General features: G+C 41.6%; 2 protein-coding genes across 8 annotated transcripts in view; one reads left to right on the top strand and one right to left on the bottom strand.

Annotated features, from left to right (window-relative positions):
* Positions 1-3,786, top strand: part of LOC115169363 (myomegalin) — a 79,395-nt gene extending 75,609 nt beyond the window's left edge. For all 7 annotated transcript variants that reach the window (XM_029724915.1, XM_029724910.1, XM_029724911.1 and 4 more), the window contains one exon: positions 854-3,786. In XM_029724915.1, coding sequence (XP_029580775.1) covers positions 854-993 — 140 coding nt within the window. In that variant the 3' untranslated portion in view covers positions 994-3,786. The remainder of the gene's footprint in view (positions 1-853) is intronic.
* Positions 3,787-4,965: 1,179 nt separating this feature from the next.
* Positions 4,966-19,490, bottom strand: LOC115169364 (5'-AMP-activated protein kinase subunit beta-2). The gene is made up of 8 exons (XM_029724916.1): positions 18,970-19,490; positions 12,856-13,045; positions 12,442-12,593; positions 12,243-12,336; positions 7,842-7,956; positions 7,016-7,149; positions 6,799-6,867; positions 4,966-6,642 (listed from the first exon to the last, which is right to left on the bottom strand). Exons 2-8 carry the CDS (start codon positions 13,012-13,014, stop codon positions 6,565-6,567), a joined length of 801 nt encoding a protein of 266 aa, XP_029580776.1. The 5' UTR covers positions 13,015-13,045; positions 18,970-19,490; the 3' UTR covers positions 4,966-6,564.
* Positions 19,491-22,036: the final 2,546 nt, after the last annotated feature.

Here is a 22,036-nt window from a genome sequence, read left to right as displayed (position 1 = left end):
CTGCAATCATATTGCCAATTGCGTGCTCCCTCAAAACATGAGACATCTGTGGCATTGTGTTTAGTGACAAAACTGCACATTTTAGAGTGGCCTTTTATTGTCCCCAGCACAAGGTGCATCTGTGTAATGATCATGCTGTTTAATCAGCTTCTTGATATTCCACACATGTCAGGTGGATGGATTATCTTGGCAAAGGAGAAATGCTCACTAACAAGAATGTAAAGAAATTTGTTCACAAAATTTGATGGAAATAAGCTTTTTGTGCATATAAAAAATGTCTGGGGTATTTTATTTCAGCTCATGAAACATGGGACAAACACTTTACATGTTGTATTTATATTTTTGTTCAGTGTACTAAAGATGTTTCCAATTCTGTTTTTTTCACTCATTTGTCTTTTGACGAATTATATCCGCTCTGAAAAAGATCTGATGTGAAAAGATCTTTTCAATACTTTTACCGGTAGTTACACTTAATACAGGTTACTTACTGAGGGAAGGTTTTTGGATAACAGATTTTAGATAACAATATACATGCTGCAACTATCACTCCCTCAATGGCATTTTCAGCTTCTCTTCTTCTGCAAGCGGTTACGCTATTGTTGTGGTTTCATGCTAACAAAGCAAAAACATATTTCAAATGTTCCATTAACCTTTAACCGCAACAAATCTTCGAAATTGTTGTGGAATAACCTAGCCTTTGCACACTCTACTCTTCATTGCAGTGTGAAGTTGTAACAATATTTCATAAACTTTTTGGCTGTGGCGTCCCAATCTTGGTGTGTAACAGGAGTGTACCAGTGAATAATACATTTTTTCTTTCTTTCTCCCTGTTTTTCCCTCTTCTTCCTCTTAGCTGAAGACCGAAGTCCCGCCAATGAACGGCCTACTGATTGGAGTTTCTTGAAGCCTGGTGACGCCCCGGCAAAGTCCAATCAGCGTCCGGGAACCAGGAAGCGTGGCAGCCAGTGCCTGCTCCAGGTGCTGACCTGTTAAAGAACCAGCCAGCCCAACACCACGACCTCTGACCTCACCGCCAGAAAAGCCACGACCCCACAACCCCTCCTCTGCCTCACCTATCACCCCATCCACCTCTCCGCCTAGTCTATAGCATCGAACGTCAACCCTCAGAGCACTCCATTCTTTCTTTCTCCACCATTTCTCTCCTGCCGGCAATTCTTGCCCAAGACTCCTACACCTCGAGCCTTACCTGAACTCTTCCTCCTTTAGTGTTCATTCCTCTACCCCCCCGTTTGACTGTTCTTCATTCATCCCTTTCTTTTCTCCCACCTCCACCCACCCCTGTTCTTCTGTTGGTGTCTTTTAGCTCCAGAGACTGTTGGTTCAGTCTGATGTTTGCCTTGTGAGTGTGAAGAAGGTGGTTTGAAATGTGCCTCTGATGGTAACAGTAATGTGTGTCCTTGACTGCTGTAGAAGAAGTAGGATTAAGCTGCCCCTAGACACTGATCTAAGGTCAGATTTGCTTCTTCCCTAATGGTTAAGGATAATGGGGAGGGTAAGCTGATCCTAGATCTGTGGCTGAGGGAAGCTTCTACCCAGAGCATAGATAGTGTGCTCCTCTGCCTGGTAGCTTTTGGACGGGATAAGTGTCAATGCATGTGAACTCAAGGCTTGAGAAAGGAAATGTATACAAACGTATACACACAAAGTACAGTACACACACATACATACATACATTCACAGACATACATGATCAATCAATTTCTTTTCAAACAAATCTTCAACTTCGATTGCCACTGAAATGCAAGCTTTCTTCTTGTGGCATTTCATCAATGAGGACTTTCTTTGCAAATACAATGCAAAAAATACAATGACATCCACAATCTAGCATATGTAAATCTGCTGGAATCACAGTGGAGGAATGTATAGGAGTAGCACTTAGGTAATTGTGTGCTATATTTATCTGTGGAGGGTGATGCCTCTGAATGGTCTGTCTGCCATTAGCCAGGGCTTGTGGATAGCAGAACAAAGGCCCCGTTCCATTTCAATCACTAACCCCTTCCCCTAGCACCTACCCCATCAGTGTTCACAGATCTGAATGGACCAGATAGGTGAAAGTAATATGGTTATGGCTCCACCTAGCCCTCCGATGATCTAACACTGAATGGGTAAGGGCTAAAGAAGGCGCTGGGGGCTGAAACGGCGCCGAGGCCGAACACGCGTATTCAAGCTCCTCTTTAGGAGTCCTCAGACGAGCATGTGCAATAATGAATGTTGGTATTTAAATGATCATGGCGCACCAGCTATTTTTGCTTTTTGCCTGACACTGGAACTTAAGCATTCAGCCACTCTTGATAAGGTGAAAAAGATCGTCAGTGCAATATTATACTACTTACTATCCTGAATACTACTGAGTGAAGTTAAATGTAGTTTTTGTGCAGTGTCGATGCATCAGAGAGGTTTTAAAAGGAACAGTCTCAACCTTTGTTTGTGGAACAGAGGATCACCATTACTTGCCAAAGTTTGAACTTTGAACTCTTCGCATACTTGTTTGCCTTACCTATGCGAATGACATAGCCTACTATAAGCATGGTGTGACTCTATAGGAAGACATCAGCCTAGTATATGAGACCATCTATGACATTATGACGGAGATATAATTTGATTGGCTGCTCTTTGAGGGCCATTTGAAGCAGAGAGACGGTAACCGTCAGATGATTGGTTCACTTTAGTTGGACATGTGCTTTATAAACGAGCACATCTTGTCATTAATGGACCAAACCTTTCAAAAAGAGAATATTTCACACTAGGCTACTACTGCTTTGTGAATTACAAAAAACTAAATTGGGCTCCTGTGAGAGATGTACCACAAAACCAGAGAATATCATTCTGGATTGTTACATTTCCATTGGACTTCTTTGAGGTATTTGTCTTGGTTTAGACCGTCATTGCATTCCCATGGTGTTAATGGCAACATGTTCCTTATTATCCTACCTGTTCCAAACTTTGGCAGGCTACTGGTGGGACCAATGTTCTAGATTTCACAATCGGTGAAGATGTCACACCCAAAGGTGTTTCTTCCTATGCTGCTTTTGATTGTTTTAAGTGTTCTTGCTGTACATTTAGCCATTTTCACGCTGTAAATGACTTGTTTTTTCACTGTATTCTGTTTACCTTTTTGTGTGCGGATAATCATGTCAGACTTTTTCTCTATACGCAAACGTTGAATATCTGGGGAGCTGTGCAATAGCTATGCACGATCTGCTTTATTTTGATGTTAACCATTTTATTAAGAATAGTTATGCTTCCTTGAGTGTTTTCTTTTCTGCTTTGTATGGTTTATTAGATTTTGGTTATGCCAGATTGTAATAAAATAGTCACAGCTATGAAATTATAAATGTATGCCTTTTCTTAGGATATGACGGAAACCAAACAGTGGTATTACTTACACACCCACCTAATATTAAGCTTTGGATAGATAAATGTTGCTTTGCTTGCCTTTAAAATTTGCTCCTAACACTCACTTGGAGTTACTAGCGTTTGGTGTCTATCCTAGATATATATCACAGTAGATCTGCCAACAAGGTCTTGTTTGCACTCAACTCAATTGAAAATCCCTAGAGGTAAATTGCCAAACATTCTAAGATAAAACCCCATGCTGCGTGTTTCATTTGACAAATAAGGATTTGATGAGAACGATTAAGGAAAATGAATATTTTATACCAAAGCAGAAACACAAACCATAGATGTATAGGATTGTGTCAGATTGGATCAGAGATGAACAGTACATTACCAGAGTATGTGAACAATGAGTTGTGTAGAAAGGAATCAAACAGCAGTATTTAGCTGTGTCTAGTAGTACTTATATAAGTAAATAATGCTATGTGATTGAAATCGAAGAGCAGCTTGGTTTGTCAGGTTGTGTGTGTGAGATGAAGCTAACTAGTATGCCGACACAGAGCTTGACTATGGGCTCTGTCTCTGAAGATGGTCACTGTGTGTGTGTGTGTGTGTTGCCAGTGTTATCACAGAGGATTTTTTGTGTTAAAAAAATAATAAAAAGTTTTTAAAAAAGAAAAGAAGTTGTCACAACGGTTGATGTTATAGGTGTGACTACAGAGCAAGGGGAATGTTCAAAAATCTCCACATTTACTGATTATGTTGATGCTTTTTCTATTCAATATCATCTACAGCTCGGCCAGATGGAACATAGTCACATCAAACATCAGTCAAAGACACTACTTAGGCACGACTGATACTTTAGAGTCAACATGTCTTCCCTTTTTATTTGCAAACAACAGAAACAACCTTCTACAGTACTTGGCTTACAATGATGCTGCAAAGCATTTTGGGAGAAAAAAAAACATGTTAGCTAACAGATTTAAAATTCAAGTTTTGTTTTTACCTAATCAAGTTCCAGAATACCACGTATCGTTCACTCGGTGGACAAAACATTAGGAACACCTGCTCTTTCCATGACGGACTGACCAGGTGAATCCAGGTGAAAGCTATGATCCCTTATTAAATCCACTTCAAATCAGTGTAGATGAAGGGGAGGAGACAGGTTAAAGATGGATTTTTAAGCCTTGAGACATTGTGTATGTGTGCCATTCAGATTGTGTATGTGGGCCATTCAGAGGGTGAATGGGCAAGACAAAAGATTTAAGTAGCTTTGAGCTGGGTATGGTAGTAGGTGCCAGGCACACCGGTTTTAGTGTGTCAAGAACTGCAACGCTGCTGGGTTTTACACGCTCAGCGGTTTCCCGTGTGTATCAAGAATGGTCCACCACCCAAAGGGCATCCAGCCCAAATTGACACAACTGTGGGAAGCATTGGAGTCAACATCCCTGTGGAACACTTGACACCTTGTAGAGTCCAAGGCCATGCCCTGACGAACTGAGGCTGAGGGCAAAGCGAGGAGTAACTCAATACTAGGAAGGTGTTCCAGTGTATAGTCTCAGAGTGAGATATGGCTTTCAGTAAGTATCTTTACTCTGTTTCTTCAAATAAAATCTCATAGCTAATATATTTATTCTCTTTGGAGTATATTACCTACATATCAGCCCACATTGATTACTGGTATCACAAGCAACAGGTACAGTACTCTTACAAAGTACAAATATGAAATGGTGTATGGTCAAACATTTGAATTTCGATTCACACAACACTCACATGTAACAATCTTGATGAAAGTAAATTACGCTTTTTCACATTCTTATGAAATCCATATTGGCCATTTTATACTTTACTGAATGACATTTTGAATCTTGATTGCAATCCATAATAAGACCACACTTGTGAAATCCACCACATATTCTACAGTAAACTGTTCGTACTAGACATTCAATTCCTCCACAACATTCAAGACAAACCAGTATTTGGGAGTGTAAGCTCTAAATATGGCACACAGACAAATAGATTCCTATTGGATAAATAGGGGCTAGAGAGAATGGGCTAGAGAGAGAAACACACGAAGCGCAGCCATTTCTGTATCTAGGCCTATAAAATGCAGTTTAGACACCGAGGTCCAATATAAAGCTACTATACAATATTTTTCTGTATACCTGCATAGTTAAAAGCTTATGTCAACAGTCCTGCTCAAAGCATTGTTGGAGACACATGGGTGGGTAACTAAAGTGCTGGCAGCATCGTGTCATACAGACAATAGCAGCACTAAGCACAGGTCTACAGCCACGGCCCAACATCCCACAACAAGAACCCCTAGTTAATATACTCGAATTAATATGAGGCCTCTACAGTAGTTTAAAGGGATTTTCACATTTTCAAAAGTGTGAATCATATCCCAATGAGCACAGACGTACTAACATTGAAATGATGTGGAAACAAAGTTGATTTGGCCAGTGTGTGCCCAGCGGGATGGGCTGAAACGGGCTATACTATATAATACCCATCTTTTTTTATACTTTGACTTCAATACAATTCAGTTCAATTTACAGCCTATCCAATTGCATATCATGGTTCGATTAGTGGTGATCGACCCATTGGGACCAAACAAGGAAGACCCTGCATGAACCTCCAATTACTCCAGTCATTGTCCAACTGGAGAAAAAATGGGAGCGTACGATAATCCAAGCCAGCAACATTCAACGGCCCTCTTTCCGTGTTCATATCCTTTAAAAGCTAATTTAATAAAACATAATCTTGATTATATGCATTTCCAAGTTCCATCAGAAGACTTTTCTTCAAGCCTTCATGTTTTTAATGGAACTAAATGTTCTTTCTACACACCCACATGCAAAGAATCTAAGTGCTCCACACAAACACACAAAGTAGTTTCCTTCTCAGTCCCTTTTCTTATCGCGATCAAACTGTGAATGCTAAGTATTTTCCCTTGTGAGGGTCACACGCCGAGACTCAAATGAAACCCTGTCCCCATCAAGTGCAATACTTTGAGCCCTTTGTGGAGCCCTGTAGGTCACTGTACAAGGAAAAGGGTGTCTTTTGAGATTTGTCCCCAGTCTCAGCCACAGGCCCCCAGCTCATCAGAAAACTGATAGTTTAGTGCAATCTCAGCTACACAATGGTTAAACCCAGTACAGTTTTAACATGCCGCCCTCTATAGCGCTCTGCACCTACACAGACAGGTTAGATGGGCTTGTATAGCAGAGATGTGACGTACTTCTTCTTATATCTGTGAGTCGCACTGAGCACCATCACTCCATCCTGAGGGAGGGGAAAGGGAGTGAGTGTGTGAGAGACAGACAGACAGATAGATAATGTAAAGTAATACATTACTAATGCTATGTTATGAAAGGGACTGTTTCTCTAAGTATTGCAGTAAGAAGTGGGATGGGGGCTGTCGAGGCCCTCCTACAGCACCTTTATTGAGAGAGCATAAAGGTGGTTGAGCATCACGTGGTTGGGTTCAGGCAGCAAGGCTGGGTCGCACTGTAGGAGAGGGAAAGACGGAAGACGAATGAGTAATCAAGAAGTTTCCAAATGTGTATTTACAACACGCCGATGGGAGAGAGGGAAAGAGAACAGAGAGCCGGAGAGAGATCGAAAGAGAGGGAGACTGAGGAAGAAAGACATTTACAGAGATGTTGGTGTCCTTGTTGAGGATGACTTGGAGGAGGTGTGGGGGGAGGATGGGCGGGGCTTTGAAGCGTTCCTCAGGCCTAAACATGTACTGCTCCTGTCCATAGGGCCCTGGAGGGGAGCTGGACAGATCTGAGACGACACACACACACACACACACACCATGATATTCATATACTCTCAAAGGGTGACACTGATTTCTTGTGTTTTCACCAACTTACATAACTTATCCTAAACACCTGCTCATGATTAATTCTGCAACGGGTTGGTCAAAACAAGCATTGTGATTGGTTGAGAAGCGTTCTAAGCCACACTAAAAAACCTGTTTATCACGGGTAAGCCTATGACACAAGAACTAGAATCTTGTTTTCTGTTCCATCTGAGAAATCCCTGCTCATCATCTGTCCCATCAGCTCAGCCAGCCAAGTTATTAACTTGATCTCCAATGTAAAAGGCATCTACACATTATTGCCCCTTGCTTCTAGGGGGAGGGGGGGGTTGTACAAACGTTTGTGTCTCTCCACATATGCAACATAGTTTCAATCTTAAAATTCGATCTCCACTGTCCTATTCAGAATTACTGTGTCAGGACATGACAGGCATATTTTCTCAGCCAGTCGAAATCATGAATCAGCATCATTTTTATGGGTATACACAAAATCAATGTCAATAGAAAAACAGGTCAAACGAAATGAAACGCAACTACTTTGCTGTTATTCTAGCTGCACGGTTTGACGTGACTGTGTTAGCCTTGGCACATCTTGGTCAGTACAACGCTATGCTTAACCCAAAAGGGACAACAGAGGATTAGAGAGCCTACTGACCTGAGGTGTCAGTGGACTCCAGAGAGTCCACCTGCAGAGCATCGAACACCTCAAAGTCCGACTGCTTCACCTCGATCAGGTTGTTGATGGTGCCCAACTGGCTGGTCACCACTGGCTGCAGGAGGGAGTGTTATAGCAGGGTTAACCAGGGCTTATAAAGAGTTAATAACAAAGACAGTACGGCTGGATCGCCAAAACACATGACTGCAAATGGCCATTTTCTTTTGGGGGGGGGGGGGGGGGGGGTTAGGCCTGGGTTGCGTCTCAAAAATGACATGGAAATAAGTCAAGTCACTGACTTTATTCTGCTATCCCTGTCACGTTTTTGTACTGTGTGCATATGTAACTCAGTTGGTAGAGCATGGCACCTTACAGTGATGAGTGCATACGTTTTACGTATGGGTGGTCCCGGGAATCAAACCCACTACTATGGTGTTACAGGTGCCATGCTCTACCAACTGCAGACATCACAGAACAAATTAGTCAGGATTATTCTTCATCTTCCAGCACTTACGCATCTTGACTGTTCCCACTTTGAAAGCCTTAGATGGCTCAAGGTGGAGGAGCCTCTCAGATTAAATTGTGTCTTGTACATAAGATTGTCCACAGTATGGTCCCCAAAGTATTCACCCCCCTTGGCATTTTTCCTATTTTGTTGCATTACAACCTGTAATTTAAATGGATTTTTATTTGGATTTCATGTAATGGACATACACAAAATAGTCCAAATTGGTGAAGTGAAAAGAAAAAAATTAAGTGTCACATGATCTCAGTAATATATATATATATATATATATATATATATATATATATATATATATATATATATATATATATATATATATATATATATATATATATATATATATATATATATATATATATACATATATATATATATATATACATACATACACACCTGTTCTGAAAGGCCCCAGAGTCTGCAACACCACTAAACAAGGGGCACCTCCAAGCAAGTGGCAACATGAAGACCAAGGAGCTCCCCAAACAGGTCGGAGACAAAGTTGTGGAGAAGTACAGATCAGGGTTGGGTTTAAAAAAATATCAGAAACTTTGAACATCCCACGGAGCATCATTAAATCCATTATTAAAAAATGGAAAGAATATGGCACCACAACAAACCTGCCAAGAAAGGCCCACCCACCAAAACTCACGGACCAGGCAAGGAGGGCATTAATCAGAGGCAACAAAGAGACCAAAGATAACCCTGAAGGAGCTGCAAAGCTCCACAGCGGAGATTGGAGTATTTGCCCATAGGACCACTTTAAGCCGTACACGCCACAGAGTTTGTCTTTACGGAAGAGTGGCCAGAAAAAAGCCATTGCTTAAAGAAAAAAATAAGCAAACAAGGCATTGGGGAGACTCCCAAAACATATGAAAGAAGGTACTCTGGTCAGATGAGACTAAAATGTAGCTTTTTGGCCATCAAGGAAAACATTATGTCTGGCGCAAACCCCACACCTACCATCACCCCGAGAACAGTGAAGCATGTTGGTGGCAGCATCATGCTGTGGGGATGTTTTTCATTGGCAGGAACGGGGAAACTGGTCAGAATTGAAGGAATGATGGATGGTGATAAATACAGGAAAATTCTTGAGGGAAACCTGTTTCAGTCTTCCAGAGATTTGAGACTGGGACGGAGGTTCACCTTCCAGCAGGACAATGACCCTAAGCATGCTGCTAAAGCAACACTCAAGTGGTTTAAGGGGAAACATTTAAATGTCTAGGAATGGCCTAGTCAAAGCCCAGACTTCAATCCAATTGAGAATCTGTGGTATGACTTAAAGATTGCTGTACACCAGCGGAACCCATCCAACTTGAAGGAGCTGGAAAAGTTTTGCCTTGAATAATGGGCAAAAAGCCCAGTGGCTAGATGTGCCAAGCTTATAGAGACATACCCAAAGAGCCTTGCAGCTGTAATTTCTGCAAAAGGTGTCTCTACAAAGTATTGACTTTGGGGGGGTGAATAATTATGCACGCTCAAGTTCTGTTGTTTTGTCTTATTTCTTGTTTGTTTCACAATAAAACATATTTTGCATCTTCAAAGTGGTAGGCATGTTGTGTAAATCAAATGATACAAATCCCCAAAAAATCTATTTTAATTCCAGGTTGTAAGGCAACAAAATAGGAAAAATACCAAGGGAGGTGAATACTTTGGCAAGCCACTGTACGTAACTACTTTAACTTGGTACGGGATAACCATAACTATTCCACTAGAAGGAGTGCAACTGACGTTGTTCCTTTTAGATTTAAAAGTGGTATGGGGAAAGAAACTTTTTTATGCTCAGCTGCCATTCTTTGGAATAGTCTTCCGAAGAATCTGAAATGTAGAACCTCTATATGTAGTTTCAAGTTCTCACTGAAAAAATGGCTAAAAAGTAGCATGTCTCAAAAGTGAGTGGTAAGATTACAGTACGCGGCTGAGAAGGAAATGCCTGGGATTACATATAGTATAATTTATCATATTGTATATATTAGGAATTTAATGTTTTATATATTAAGGGTATGTCCATAGTTGTTAATTAGGCAAGGGAATTGTACTAATTATTTAATGTTATAAAACAAACAAACAGTCTGTCAATTGCCGCCTAACATTGTTGCATTCCCCTTCCCCTTCAAAAGGACCACAATGGAAATAAGCTGTTAAGCTTTATTGTGTTATCCTTGATGGTTTTCTTAAATTGTATGTGGAGGCGTCAGCGGCTGGAGCACCCTTATGTATAGATTTAAATAATTGTCAAATAAATTAAATCAATCAATAAACCCCTTGAATTTACGTTACAGACTTATTCTAAAATGGATTAAATATATATATATATATATATATATTAAAATACATTCCCTCATCGATCTACACACAATACCACATAATGACAAACCAAAAACAGGTTTTTAGAAATTTTGGCAAATTCATAAAAAATGTAAAACTGAAATATCACATTTACATAAGTATTCAAACCCTTTACTCAGGACTTTGTTGAAGGAACTTTAGCAGTGATTAGAGCCTTTAGTCTTCTTGGGTATGACACTACAAGCTTGGCACACCTGTATTTGTGGAGTTTCTCCCATTCTTCTCTGCAGATCCTCTCAAGCTCTGTCAGGTTGGATCAGGAGCGTCGCTGAACAGCTATTTTCAGGTCTCTCCAGAGATGTTCGATCGGGTTCAAGTCCGGGCTTTGGCTGGGCCACTCAAGGACATTCAGAGACTTGTCCTGAAGCCACTCCAGCATAGCCTTGGCTGTGTGCTTAGGGTCGTTGTCCTGTTGGAAGGTGAACCTTCACCCCAGTCTGAGGTCCTGAGCGCTCTGGAGCAGGTTTTCATCAAGGATCTCTCTGTACTTTGCTCCATTCATCTTTCCCTCGATCCTGACTAGTCTCCCAGTCCCTGCCGCTGAAAAACATTCCCACAGCATGATGCTGCCACCACCATGCTTCACCATAGGGATGGTGCCAGGTTTTTTCCTTGGCATTCAGGCCAAAGAGTTCAATCTTGGTTTCATCACACCAGAGAAAATTGTTTCTCATGGTCTGAGAGTAATTTAGGTGCCTTCTGGCAAACTCCAAATCGGGCTGTCATGTGCCTTTTACTGACCAGTGTCTTCCGTCTGGCCACTCTACCATAAAGGCCTGATTGGTGGAGTGCTGCAGAGATGGCTGTCCTTCTGGAAGGTTCTCCCATGTCCACAGAGGAACTCTGGAGCTCTGTCAGTGACCATCAGGTTCTTGGTCACCTCTCTGACCAAGGCCCTTCTCCCTTGATTGCTCAGTTTGGCCGGGCGGCCAGCTCTTGGAAGAGATTTGCTGGATCCAAACTTCTTCCATTTAAGAATGATGGGGGCCACTGTGTTCTTGAGGACCTTCAATGCTGCAGAAATGTTTTGGTATCCTTCCCCAGATCTGTGCCTCGACACAATCCTGTCTCGGAGCTCTACGGACCTCATAGCTTGGTTTTTGCTCTGACATGCACTGTCAACTGTGGGACCTTATAAAGAGAGGTGTGTGCCTTTCCAAATCATGTCTAGTCAATTAAAGTTACCACAGGTGGACTCCAATCAAGTTCTAGAAACATCTTATGGATGATCAACGGAAACAGGATGCACCTGAGCTCAATTTCGAGTCTCATAATAAATAAGGTATTTCTGTTTTTTTCTTTTTAATAAACCTGCTTTCGCTTTGTCATTATGGGGTATTGTGTGTAGATTGATGAAGATTATTATTATTTTTAATCCATTTTAGAATAAGGCTGTAACGTAACAAAATGTGGTAAATGTTAAGGGGTCTGAATACTTTCCGAATGAACTTTATATGCATTTTTTACTGGAAAATAAAATCAATCAATCTAGTAGTCTACTTTAGGCCAGAGCCCTATGTAGGGTTTACCTCTGAGGGGTCATGGACCCACTGTCCATCCACAAAGAACTTGTACTGGTGCTCTCCCTCTGGCAAGTCCAGGATCGCTACAAAGTCATTGTGGCTTGGGGGGAAAACAATCTGTGTTAATGTGCAATTAAATGTGTCAAAATGTTGTCACTAATAAAAGGTAGACCTTTTTGGTAAGCCAGGGCCTCTCCTCTCCTACCTCTTATTGAGGGGGATCTTGTTGCCCCAGTTGTTGAAGGAGCCCGCGATGTAGACCTCCTTCCCTCCTCCGGCCCAGCGGATGACCGTAGGCCTGGACTGAGGCCCCGTCTTCACCAAGTCATCCAGGTCAGGCTCCTCCTTGTCCGACGCCTGAGGGGAGAATCAGCTGAAATCACACTGTGGGAATGACAGGGTCTAGGTGTTCTTAGCTCTTGTCCATGGCGTCATCTCCTTCAAATGGGCTGGACATTTCCCCCCACCTACATCTGTTTCCACACTCCTAAAACAGACTACATCCAACTGGTTTCATTACAACTTTTTGATGGGTTAGGATAAAGGTTGGAGGCTACTGTCTGGGTCTTCACAGCCCTCCATAAAATAAATCCTATGATCCAGTGCAGTGCTGAGGTACCTTGGAGGACCCCAGTCCGTGTGTGTTGAAGATGTTAGGATCGTCGGTGCTGTCCACCATCTTGCTGGGCTCATGGTCTTTGTCGCTGCCTCTGCTGTCCGATCGATGGGCCTTAGCTCCATGGCGATCACCGGACATCCGGTCACCTGTGTTACCCATGATCCTTCACTCAGTCTCCAGCCAGGACAAGCTGAAATAAAACATACACAGTCATCATCACCTGTAGCACGCGCTCCAGCAGGTATATTTCACTGGTCATCCCCAAAGCCAACACCTCTTTTGGCCGCCTTTCCTTCCAGCTCTCTGCTGCCAATGACTGGAACGAATTGCAAAAATCACTGAAGTTGGAGACTTATATCTCCCCCACTAACTTTAAACATCAGCTATCTGAGCAGCTAACCGATCGCTGCAGCTGTACACAGCCCATCTGTAAATAGCCCATCCAACCAACTACCTACCTCCTCCCCATATTTGTTTTTGTTTTTCTGCTCTTTAGCACACCAGTATTTCTACTTGCACATCCTCATCTGCACATCTATCACTCCAGTGTTAATTGCTAAATTGTAATTACTTCGCCACTATGGCCTATTTATTGCCTTACCTTCTTACTTCAGTCGCACACACTGTATACAGATTTATCTATTGTGTTATTGACTGTACATTTGTTTATCCCATGTGTAACTCTGTGTTGTTGTTTTTGTCGCACGGCTTTGCTTAATCTTGGCCAGGTCGCAGTTGTAAATGAGAACTTGTTCTCAACTGGCCTACTTTGTTAAATAAAGGTGAAATAAATCAAATTAAAATAAAAGTCATCACCACCATCTTATAAACAAGACATAGCTTGCCAGCCACACCAACCTCTGAGCATTTCTTACATATTTCATATTAGGGCCGTTCCAGGTCATTTCATCAAGGCATGACACCCACCATCGCAGAGTGTTCTGAAATTATTTCTGTAGTTAGAAACAGATCAAATAAGCATTCCGGAAACATTATTTTGTTGAAATGTAATTTGATCTGAGAAATTAAGCTAAAAGATTGCACACAAATTGTCCATTTTCATTTATAGGATTCATATAATATTCAATAATTATAGTACCTAACATCCGATTTGGACCAAACTTTTCAAATGCAAACTTTTTAGCATTTGTGGCAATAAATCCAATGCATGTCAATGGTACTTATATTAGCATTTGCATGTTTAATATCCAAATCATCTATTTGTAACATCATTGAGTTACACAATCCATTTTTAGATACTTTAGGATGATTTGGACATGAACTGTGAAAATGCTAATATAGGTACCACGGAATTGCATTGGATTTGTGACACAATGTTAAAAGGTTAGAATTTGAAAGAGTGGCCAGAAACAAAACCAAATCATGGGTTGCTATCATAACTGGTCCATAGACTGCTTACAGGGTAAGAAAACCAATATGTCATCTTGTAATCACCTAATTGCAAGAAAATCTCCATCTAGTGGTCAGAAGCTGGTAATATCAGGGTGTAGGATGGGACATAAACCCAACAACTAATGACTAATTTCTCTGAACAGGTTAAAAGAAACATCACCAAATTCACTGAGAGCACATTATATAGGATAAAGAAACAATACCCTGAGCCGCAGCCCCATACTACTTGTCAGACATAGAGAACTGATACTGTATACTCATTGTTGGGGTAGGATTGGCATGGAGTGTGGCTTTTGAGCATTCCTTTGGATTCCTCATGTCTAACTCACTGTTAGAAAAAAGTTTGGTCCAAATCGGATATTTGGTACTATGTTTATTGAATGTTACATGAATCCGAGAACCCAAACAAATTGGCCAATTAGGGTGCAATCAATCGCTTAATTTCTCAGAGATCAAATTATATTTTTAACAAAATAATGTTGCAGGAATGCTAATCTTGTCTGTTTTTCTTACAACTGAAACATTTTTCATAACAATTTGAGATGGTGGGTGTCGAAATTCACTTTCTTGTACTTTTTGAGGTGGAACAACCCGTTAGGGCTCCTGAGTGGCACAGCGGTCTAAGGCACTGCATCTCAGAGCCAGAGGCGTCACTACAGACAGTTGTTCAATTATGGGCTGTATCACAACTGGCTGTGATTGGGACTCCTATAGGGCGGCGCACCGGGTTTGGCCGGTGTAGGCCGTCATTGTAAATAAGAATTTCTTCTTAACTGACTTGCCTAGTTAATAAAGGTAAAAAAAATAGATAAAGGTCAACAGCAAAAGTTAACAGAAATACAAAAGAAAACATAGAATGCTTGATGTAGGCCTAGACCTCTTGAACTGAAATGGAAGAGGCTGAGAGACCAAAGAAGGGGACTGAATGTTGAAAAGGCCAGTGCAGTCAAAAACATGATTTACCTGTGCTTCATATCAACTCAGCAAAAAAAGAAACGTCCCTTTTTCAGGACCCTGTCTTTCAAAGATAATTCGTAAAAATCCAAATAACTTCACAGATCTTCATTGTAAAGAGTTTAAACACTGTTTCCCATGCTTGTTCAATGAACCATAAACAATTAATGAACATGCACCTGTGGAATGGTCATTAAGACACTAACAGCTTACAGACGGTAGGCAATTAAGGTCACAGTTATGAAAACTTAGGACAATCAAGAGGCCTTTCTACTGAATCTGAAAAACACCAAAAGAAAGATGCCCAGGGTCCCTGCTCATCTGCGTGAACGTGCCTTAGGCATGCTGCAAGGAGGCATGAGGACTGCAGATATGGCAAGGGCAATAAATTGCAATGTCCGTACTGTGAGACGCCTAAGACAGCGCTACAGGGAGACAGGACGGACAGCTTATCGTCCTCGTAGTGGCAGACCACGTGTAACACCTGCACAGGATCGGTACATCCGAACATCACACCTGCAGAACAGGTACAGGATGACAACAACAACTTCCCGAGTTACAGCAGGAACGCACAATCCCTCCATCAGTGCTCAGATTGTCCGCAATAGTCAGAGAGGCTGGACTGAGGGCTTGTAGGCCTGTTGTAAGGCAGGTCCTCACCAGACATCACCGGCAACAACGTCGCCTATGGGCACAACCCCACCGTCGCTTGACCAGACAGGACTGGCAAAAAGTGCTCTTCACTGACAAGTCGCGGTTTTGTCTCACCAGGGGTGATGGTCGGATTCGCGTTTATCGTCAAAGGAATGAGCGTCACACCGAGGCCTGTACTCTGGAGCGGGATTGATATGGAGGTGTCCGTCATGGTCTGGGGCGGTGTGTCACAGCATCATCGGACTGAGCTTGTTGTCATTGCAGGCAATCTCAACGCTGTGCGTTACAGGAAAGACATCCTCCTCCCTCATGTGATACCCTTCCTGCAGGCTCATCCTGACATGACCCTCCAGCATGACAATGCCACCAGCCATACTGCTCGTTCTGTGCGTGATTTCCTGCAAGACAGGAATTTCAGTGTTCTGCCATGGCCAGTGAAGAGCCCGGAACTCAATCCCATTGAGCACGTCTGGGACCTGTTGGATCGGAGGGTGAGGGCTGGGGCCATTCCCGCCAGAAATGTCTGGGAACTTGCAGGTGCCTTGGTGGAAGAGCAGGGTAACATCTCACAGCAAGAACTGGCAAATCTGGTGCAGTCCATGAGGAGGAGATGCACTGCAGTACTTAATGCAGCTGGTGGCCACACCAGATACTGACTGATACTTTTGATTTTGACCCCCCCCCCCCCCTTTGTTCAGGGACACATTATTCCATTTCTGTTAGTCACATGTCTGTGGAACTTGTTCAGTTTATGTCTCAGTTGTTGAATCTTGTTATGTTCATACAAATATTTACACACGTTAAGTTTGCTGAAAAGAAACACAGTCGACAGTGAGATTACGTTTATTTTTTTGCTGAGTTTATATTCCCACACTATGAGGTTGGATTAACACTGTGAAATTGTGAAAATGATAATGCCATTTTAGTGTAAGAGCTGTTTGAAAATACAGCCTGAAACTCCATCCCTGTTTTGTTGGGATGGAGATATGGCCTGCCTGGTGACATCACCAGGTGGTAAATTAGTCAACAGACCAATAAAAAAAGAGAGAGTTCCAAACCTCTGTCAATAACAGCTAGATTTCAGTTTTACCCTCCCCACTCAGACCATTCCCAGACAGTCCATGCTAAATTCTTACTTGAGAAATAGGTCTTTGCTAAGAAGCATTTTATTTTTTCATTTTAATTTAAAACAACCACAGTAAGGGATGGATTAAAATATACAGAATGGTTACCTGCATGAAAATGACATTTGTAATTGATGAAATGTCAATATTTCTCAGTGTTTTAGAAATAGTTGCTTATTAGGCTATATATCGATGCCTGCCTGATGCTGCCCTTCATCTGTAATTCTCCACTTGGCGTTTCCAATATCAAGTGCGCCTATAGGCTATTTAGCGTGTTCTCAATCAAATTATCCATAGCCTATAGGCTACGAAGTGCGTGCCCGGAGAAGCACAGAGCAAAGTTATATTTTATTGATTAAGCTATTCATTCACTTTCTGTACAATAGAATATGTTTAAACCCAGACAGCTTTTAGGTAAACACTTGTGACCTTCTCTCGTTGGGTTAAGCCACGGAAGAAGAGTAGCCACTAGCCAGCAGTTAAAGCTTACATTTGTCTGCATCAGTAGGCCGACTCTGTCTGGGGTGGAAAGGTAGGCCTAACTTTTGAACCATGCTCAGATTCCTAATAAGTTTCAGATGTAATTATTTGCAAACAGGGAGTGTTTAGTTCCAAACAAGACGCACTGATTTGTCCTTGGATAAATATGATAAGATGAACACATACGGTAGGCTTACCTCTCTGTCCATTCTTATCCTGTAACTTCGGTCATTTGTGTGGTATTACATTCTTAAAAATACGATGATATGTTCATGCAATGCTTTTACTATAACGGAGATCTTTGCACCCCTACTCTTGTCCACGGTGGTCTTCAAACCCAGAACCTTCTGGCCCGCAGCCCTATCAAAATTCCTGCTTTGCCATGTAATGCTTACAGGACGAAGAACAGTAAAACTGCATATCTAAGGCTCTGGTCTGTCCAAGAAGTGAGGGTAAACGTTAGACATGTTCTCTGCTATCCACTTTATGTTTTAATTATTATTGTGGGTACAGGGGAGGGTCACTTGTTTGATTTTTTTAGCGTTCAGGGAGGGTTTAGGAAAAATATATTTAGCTGAAGGGAGGGCCATACATTTTAATTTCAGAGGTCTGATTTTCTCCATGTAACCCTTGTTATAAATAAGAAATTAAAAAGGTGCAATATGCAGAAATCACTCCAGCATTTCCTGGTTGCTAAAATGCTAATAATTTGCATAATTTCAGTTTAGAAGGTACATCTAAACCGCTGTGAAATATATTTTCAATGACTCCAAGAAAATGGTATTTTCAGCTTTTTGAAGCTGGGGTAGAAAAACGAAAATAAAGTAAAAAAATGTATTTAAGAATGGGAAGGATAGAAATACCACAAATAGAACTGATCTACCACTTCTTTGACTTGAAATCAATGAGAATAACAGATCTATAACTAACTTTTCTATGTGAATTTGGTCGGGTTACATATTACAGCTTTAATTATTACACAGAAATTATATAAAAATGGCTACATTGGACATTTAAGCAAAAAAAATTGCCTTTTCATTTGTGCTACCCTGTCATTTGCATAACTAGCTAGCCAGCTATACAGAACAGCCAGCAAATCTGCGAACAATCAATGTCTAAAGTTGGCGATAATGGTAACAGCTGAATATAGACTGTACTTCGCTAGCTAACCTTAGTTGCTACATAAATGGAAGCGCTCTGCTTGGCCCACCAGCTGTCTAGACACTTCTGACAATCAACAAATCGGCCTTGGATTTGCTACTCCAAAATAACGAAGAAACAAACTTGAACGACCAAGCAATCTGGCAATGATTATAGTCTAGAGATGTAGTTAAATTGCTCCCTGATCGCAGCAGGGAATATTTTTTCTGGCTCAACACCTTCCGTGGGCTAGGCTATACTTAGGGTGTGAAATGCCAACACGTGACTTTATGATAACATCATGGCACCACATTTTAATCAATCGAGTCTGTATGTGGCAGTTACTCACCAAATTACACGATTTGAAGTTTGTTTTACCACGGAGTCTTCCTCTTCAACTTTGACAACATCAACATTCTTCTTCACAATGCGTATCAGCAACTACGGATACCCCACCAGGAAAAACTATACATACATTGGGACAAATAGAGAAACCCGTTTCATGAACTGAAAAGGTGATACACGTACACCTAACCTGGGCCCGGTCTCCCGAATTTAGGTTTACGAGTGTTTTAACGATGCATTTTTCCTTCAACAGTCGAAGATGGATCATGTGTTTCCCAAAACACTACGCAGAGAGAAAACACCACCCAGAGAGAACGGTCGCTGTGCGTCATTGGAGCATGTTTCGATACTGATAGGATAAAAACTTTTTAAAAACGCAGCACTGCTTTCTCCATATAATTATTTTTCAATACTGCACGGATCAGCTCCTAGAGAAATATTACCACATATGGCAGCATATTCTAATGACCCAATAAAAATACACTAAATGAACGGTTTGGCACATCATTGCGCAGATTATAAACAAAACAATCTTGGCTGACGTGAGTAAACGGCATCCCAAGCCGCGTCCTCAAAGCATGCGCAGACCAGTTGGCTGGTGTTTACATACATATTCAATCTCTCCCTATCCCAGTATGTTATCCCCACATGTTTCAAGATGTCAACCATTGCTCCTGTACCCAAGAAAGCAAAGGTAACTGAACTAAATGACAATCGGCCCATAGCACTCACGTCTGTCATCATGAAGTGCTTTGAGAGACTAGTCAAGGATCATATCACCTCTACCTTACCTGACACCCTAGACCCACTTCAATTTGCTTACCGCCCCAATAGATACACAGACGATGCTATCACACATCTGGACAAGAGGAATACCTAAGTAAGAAAGCTGTCCAAGCTCATCATTAAGGTCGAGAACCCTGGATCTGAACCCCGCCCTGTGCAACTGGGTCCTGGGGCCTGTTGCACAAAACTAGGATAAGGGATTAAGCCAGGATATCTTGGTGATCCTGGCTCAATTGATCCGTAATCCGGTTGCACTAAAGATGGATAGGGGGCAGGAGGATATGTTATGGTATAAATTACCATGGAGATTTATTCTGTGGAGCTAGCCTGCTCCAGACCAGGCTAAATTCCAGGATGTATTTAATCTCATCCCCAATGTCAGTCAGCAGTCACCACAAATGGAAACCAATAGTTATTTCACTGCTCACTATACATTGTTATCACATATAACTAGACCCACTGTCATTATTTAAACGTTTGTGATCATTAATTTCAATGATTTTGGATAAAAAATAATTTTTAGATTATGTTGCTATCATTAGATAATTTACAGTTTCCCATAGACTATAAGGCTATATATAAAATGATAGAATATTAGGGCCACAGAGGGGAAAAAAACACAAGTAATAATATTGTAACCGGTTGTTTTAAAGGAGGACAGTTGTTAAAATTACAGATGTGGGGCATTTCGTGAAATTGTACTTCAGTATGGTTTCATAAACAAAGACATGCTGATGTGCCAGAATATTAAGTATCACATTGTCATAAGTATCAAAACTGTAAAAACAATATGTAGCTTTTCTGCAGAAAGAACCAGCCTCATAAATTTATGACTTTATCCTTTTTCTTCAGTGTGGCCCTAGTACTCTGTCATATAAACAAATACACATTCCATATGAATATAAAAACACAATGTGTAACAATATGTTCCTTTATTGAATAAGGACAAAACAAAGCAGGTAAACCATCAGCTCCTTTCGAAACTGAAGTCACAGTGACTACAAGATGGAAAGCACAGAATCCAAGCATATTATACAAAATGATACATACACATTCAAAGGTCTGTATATAACACACCCTGCATGTCTGCACACTAAAATAAATGCAGGACAAATCCATACACATCAACTGAACAGACAAATGAATGGATGCAGTAGCCTCCCTGCAGCCTTGTATTACACACAGTATACCGCACAAACATCATAAGAGGCCAAATTCGTAAAAAAACGAACCCAAAAAAACCCCAATTCCTCTGCCACCGCAGGACATATTTAACCAAAATTGAAAGCACACATACTAACTAAAATAATTCAACACATATTGGTCCCTCAGCAGCCGACCACTGTCGTCATCAGGGAAGATTGCCGGATTGTCCCAGTCCATGGCTGGTGGCACTCTGGGGGCCCTCTCCTTCCTCAGGCAGGCCACATTGTGGAGGACAGCACAAGCCACAGTAATATCACATGCCCTAACAGGGCTGACCCTTAATTTGTGAAAGCGTGCCTTCAGGAGGCCAAAGGTAATTTCAACTCTGGCCCTGGTCCTGGCATGGGCATGGTTGTAGGCCTGCTGTGCTTCCTGGGGGTCTGTGAAAGGTGTCAGGAGAAAAGGCTGACAGCCATACCCCCTGTCTCCCAGCAACACACCAGAGAATTCACCTGTCAACACAAAATCTCATCATTACTACCTCATAAACACAGTGATATTCTTGACACAGCCATGATGGTTATAAATAGGGGTTGTGTGGCTTACCTTGTGATAGGCACTGATAGATTTCAGAGGCCCGAAAGATTCTGGAGTCATGGACTGAGCCAGGCCATTTTGCCACAACATTGCTGATCACACAGTCAGCATTGCAGACCATCTGAAATCATAAGATGAGGAATATTACACCAATCAATGCACATCACTGGCAATGCAGAGTGTTCGTCAATGGACAATATCAAAAAGTTATGTTCACCTGAACATTAATGCTGTGAAAGGATTTCCTATTCACAAAATCGGCCTCATGGGCACCTGAGGGGGCTTTTATCCTTATGTGTGTGCAGTCCACTGCACCAATGACATTGGGGAAACCTGTCACACAAAGTAATGAGTATCCTACTATGTGTTAACAGTTGTCCTGTAATTTGTAGATCCTCTTACCTGCAATCCTATAGAACTCCTCTTTGATGTCAGAGTCTTCTGTGGCCAGGGAAGGAGATGAAGACATCTGCTAATGCTTTGATAGCCAGACACACACTCCTTATTGTGCGGCAAATTGTGGCCTTGTTCAGCTGTTCTGC

Source organism: Salmo trutta, chromosome 31 (assembly GCF_901001165.1).
Source record: "Salmo trutta chromosome 31, fSalTru1.1, whole genome shotgun sequence".
Lineage (NCBI taxonomy): Eukaryota > Metazoa > Chordata > Actinopteri > Salmoniformes > Salmonidae > Salmo > Salmo trutta.
Note: the sequence above shows the minus strand (reverse complement) of the source record. Positions and strands in the feature narration are given on the sequence as shown.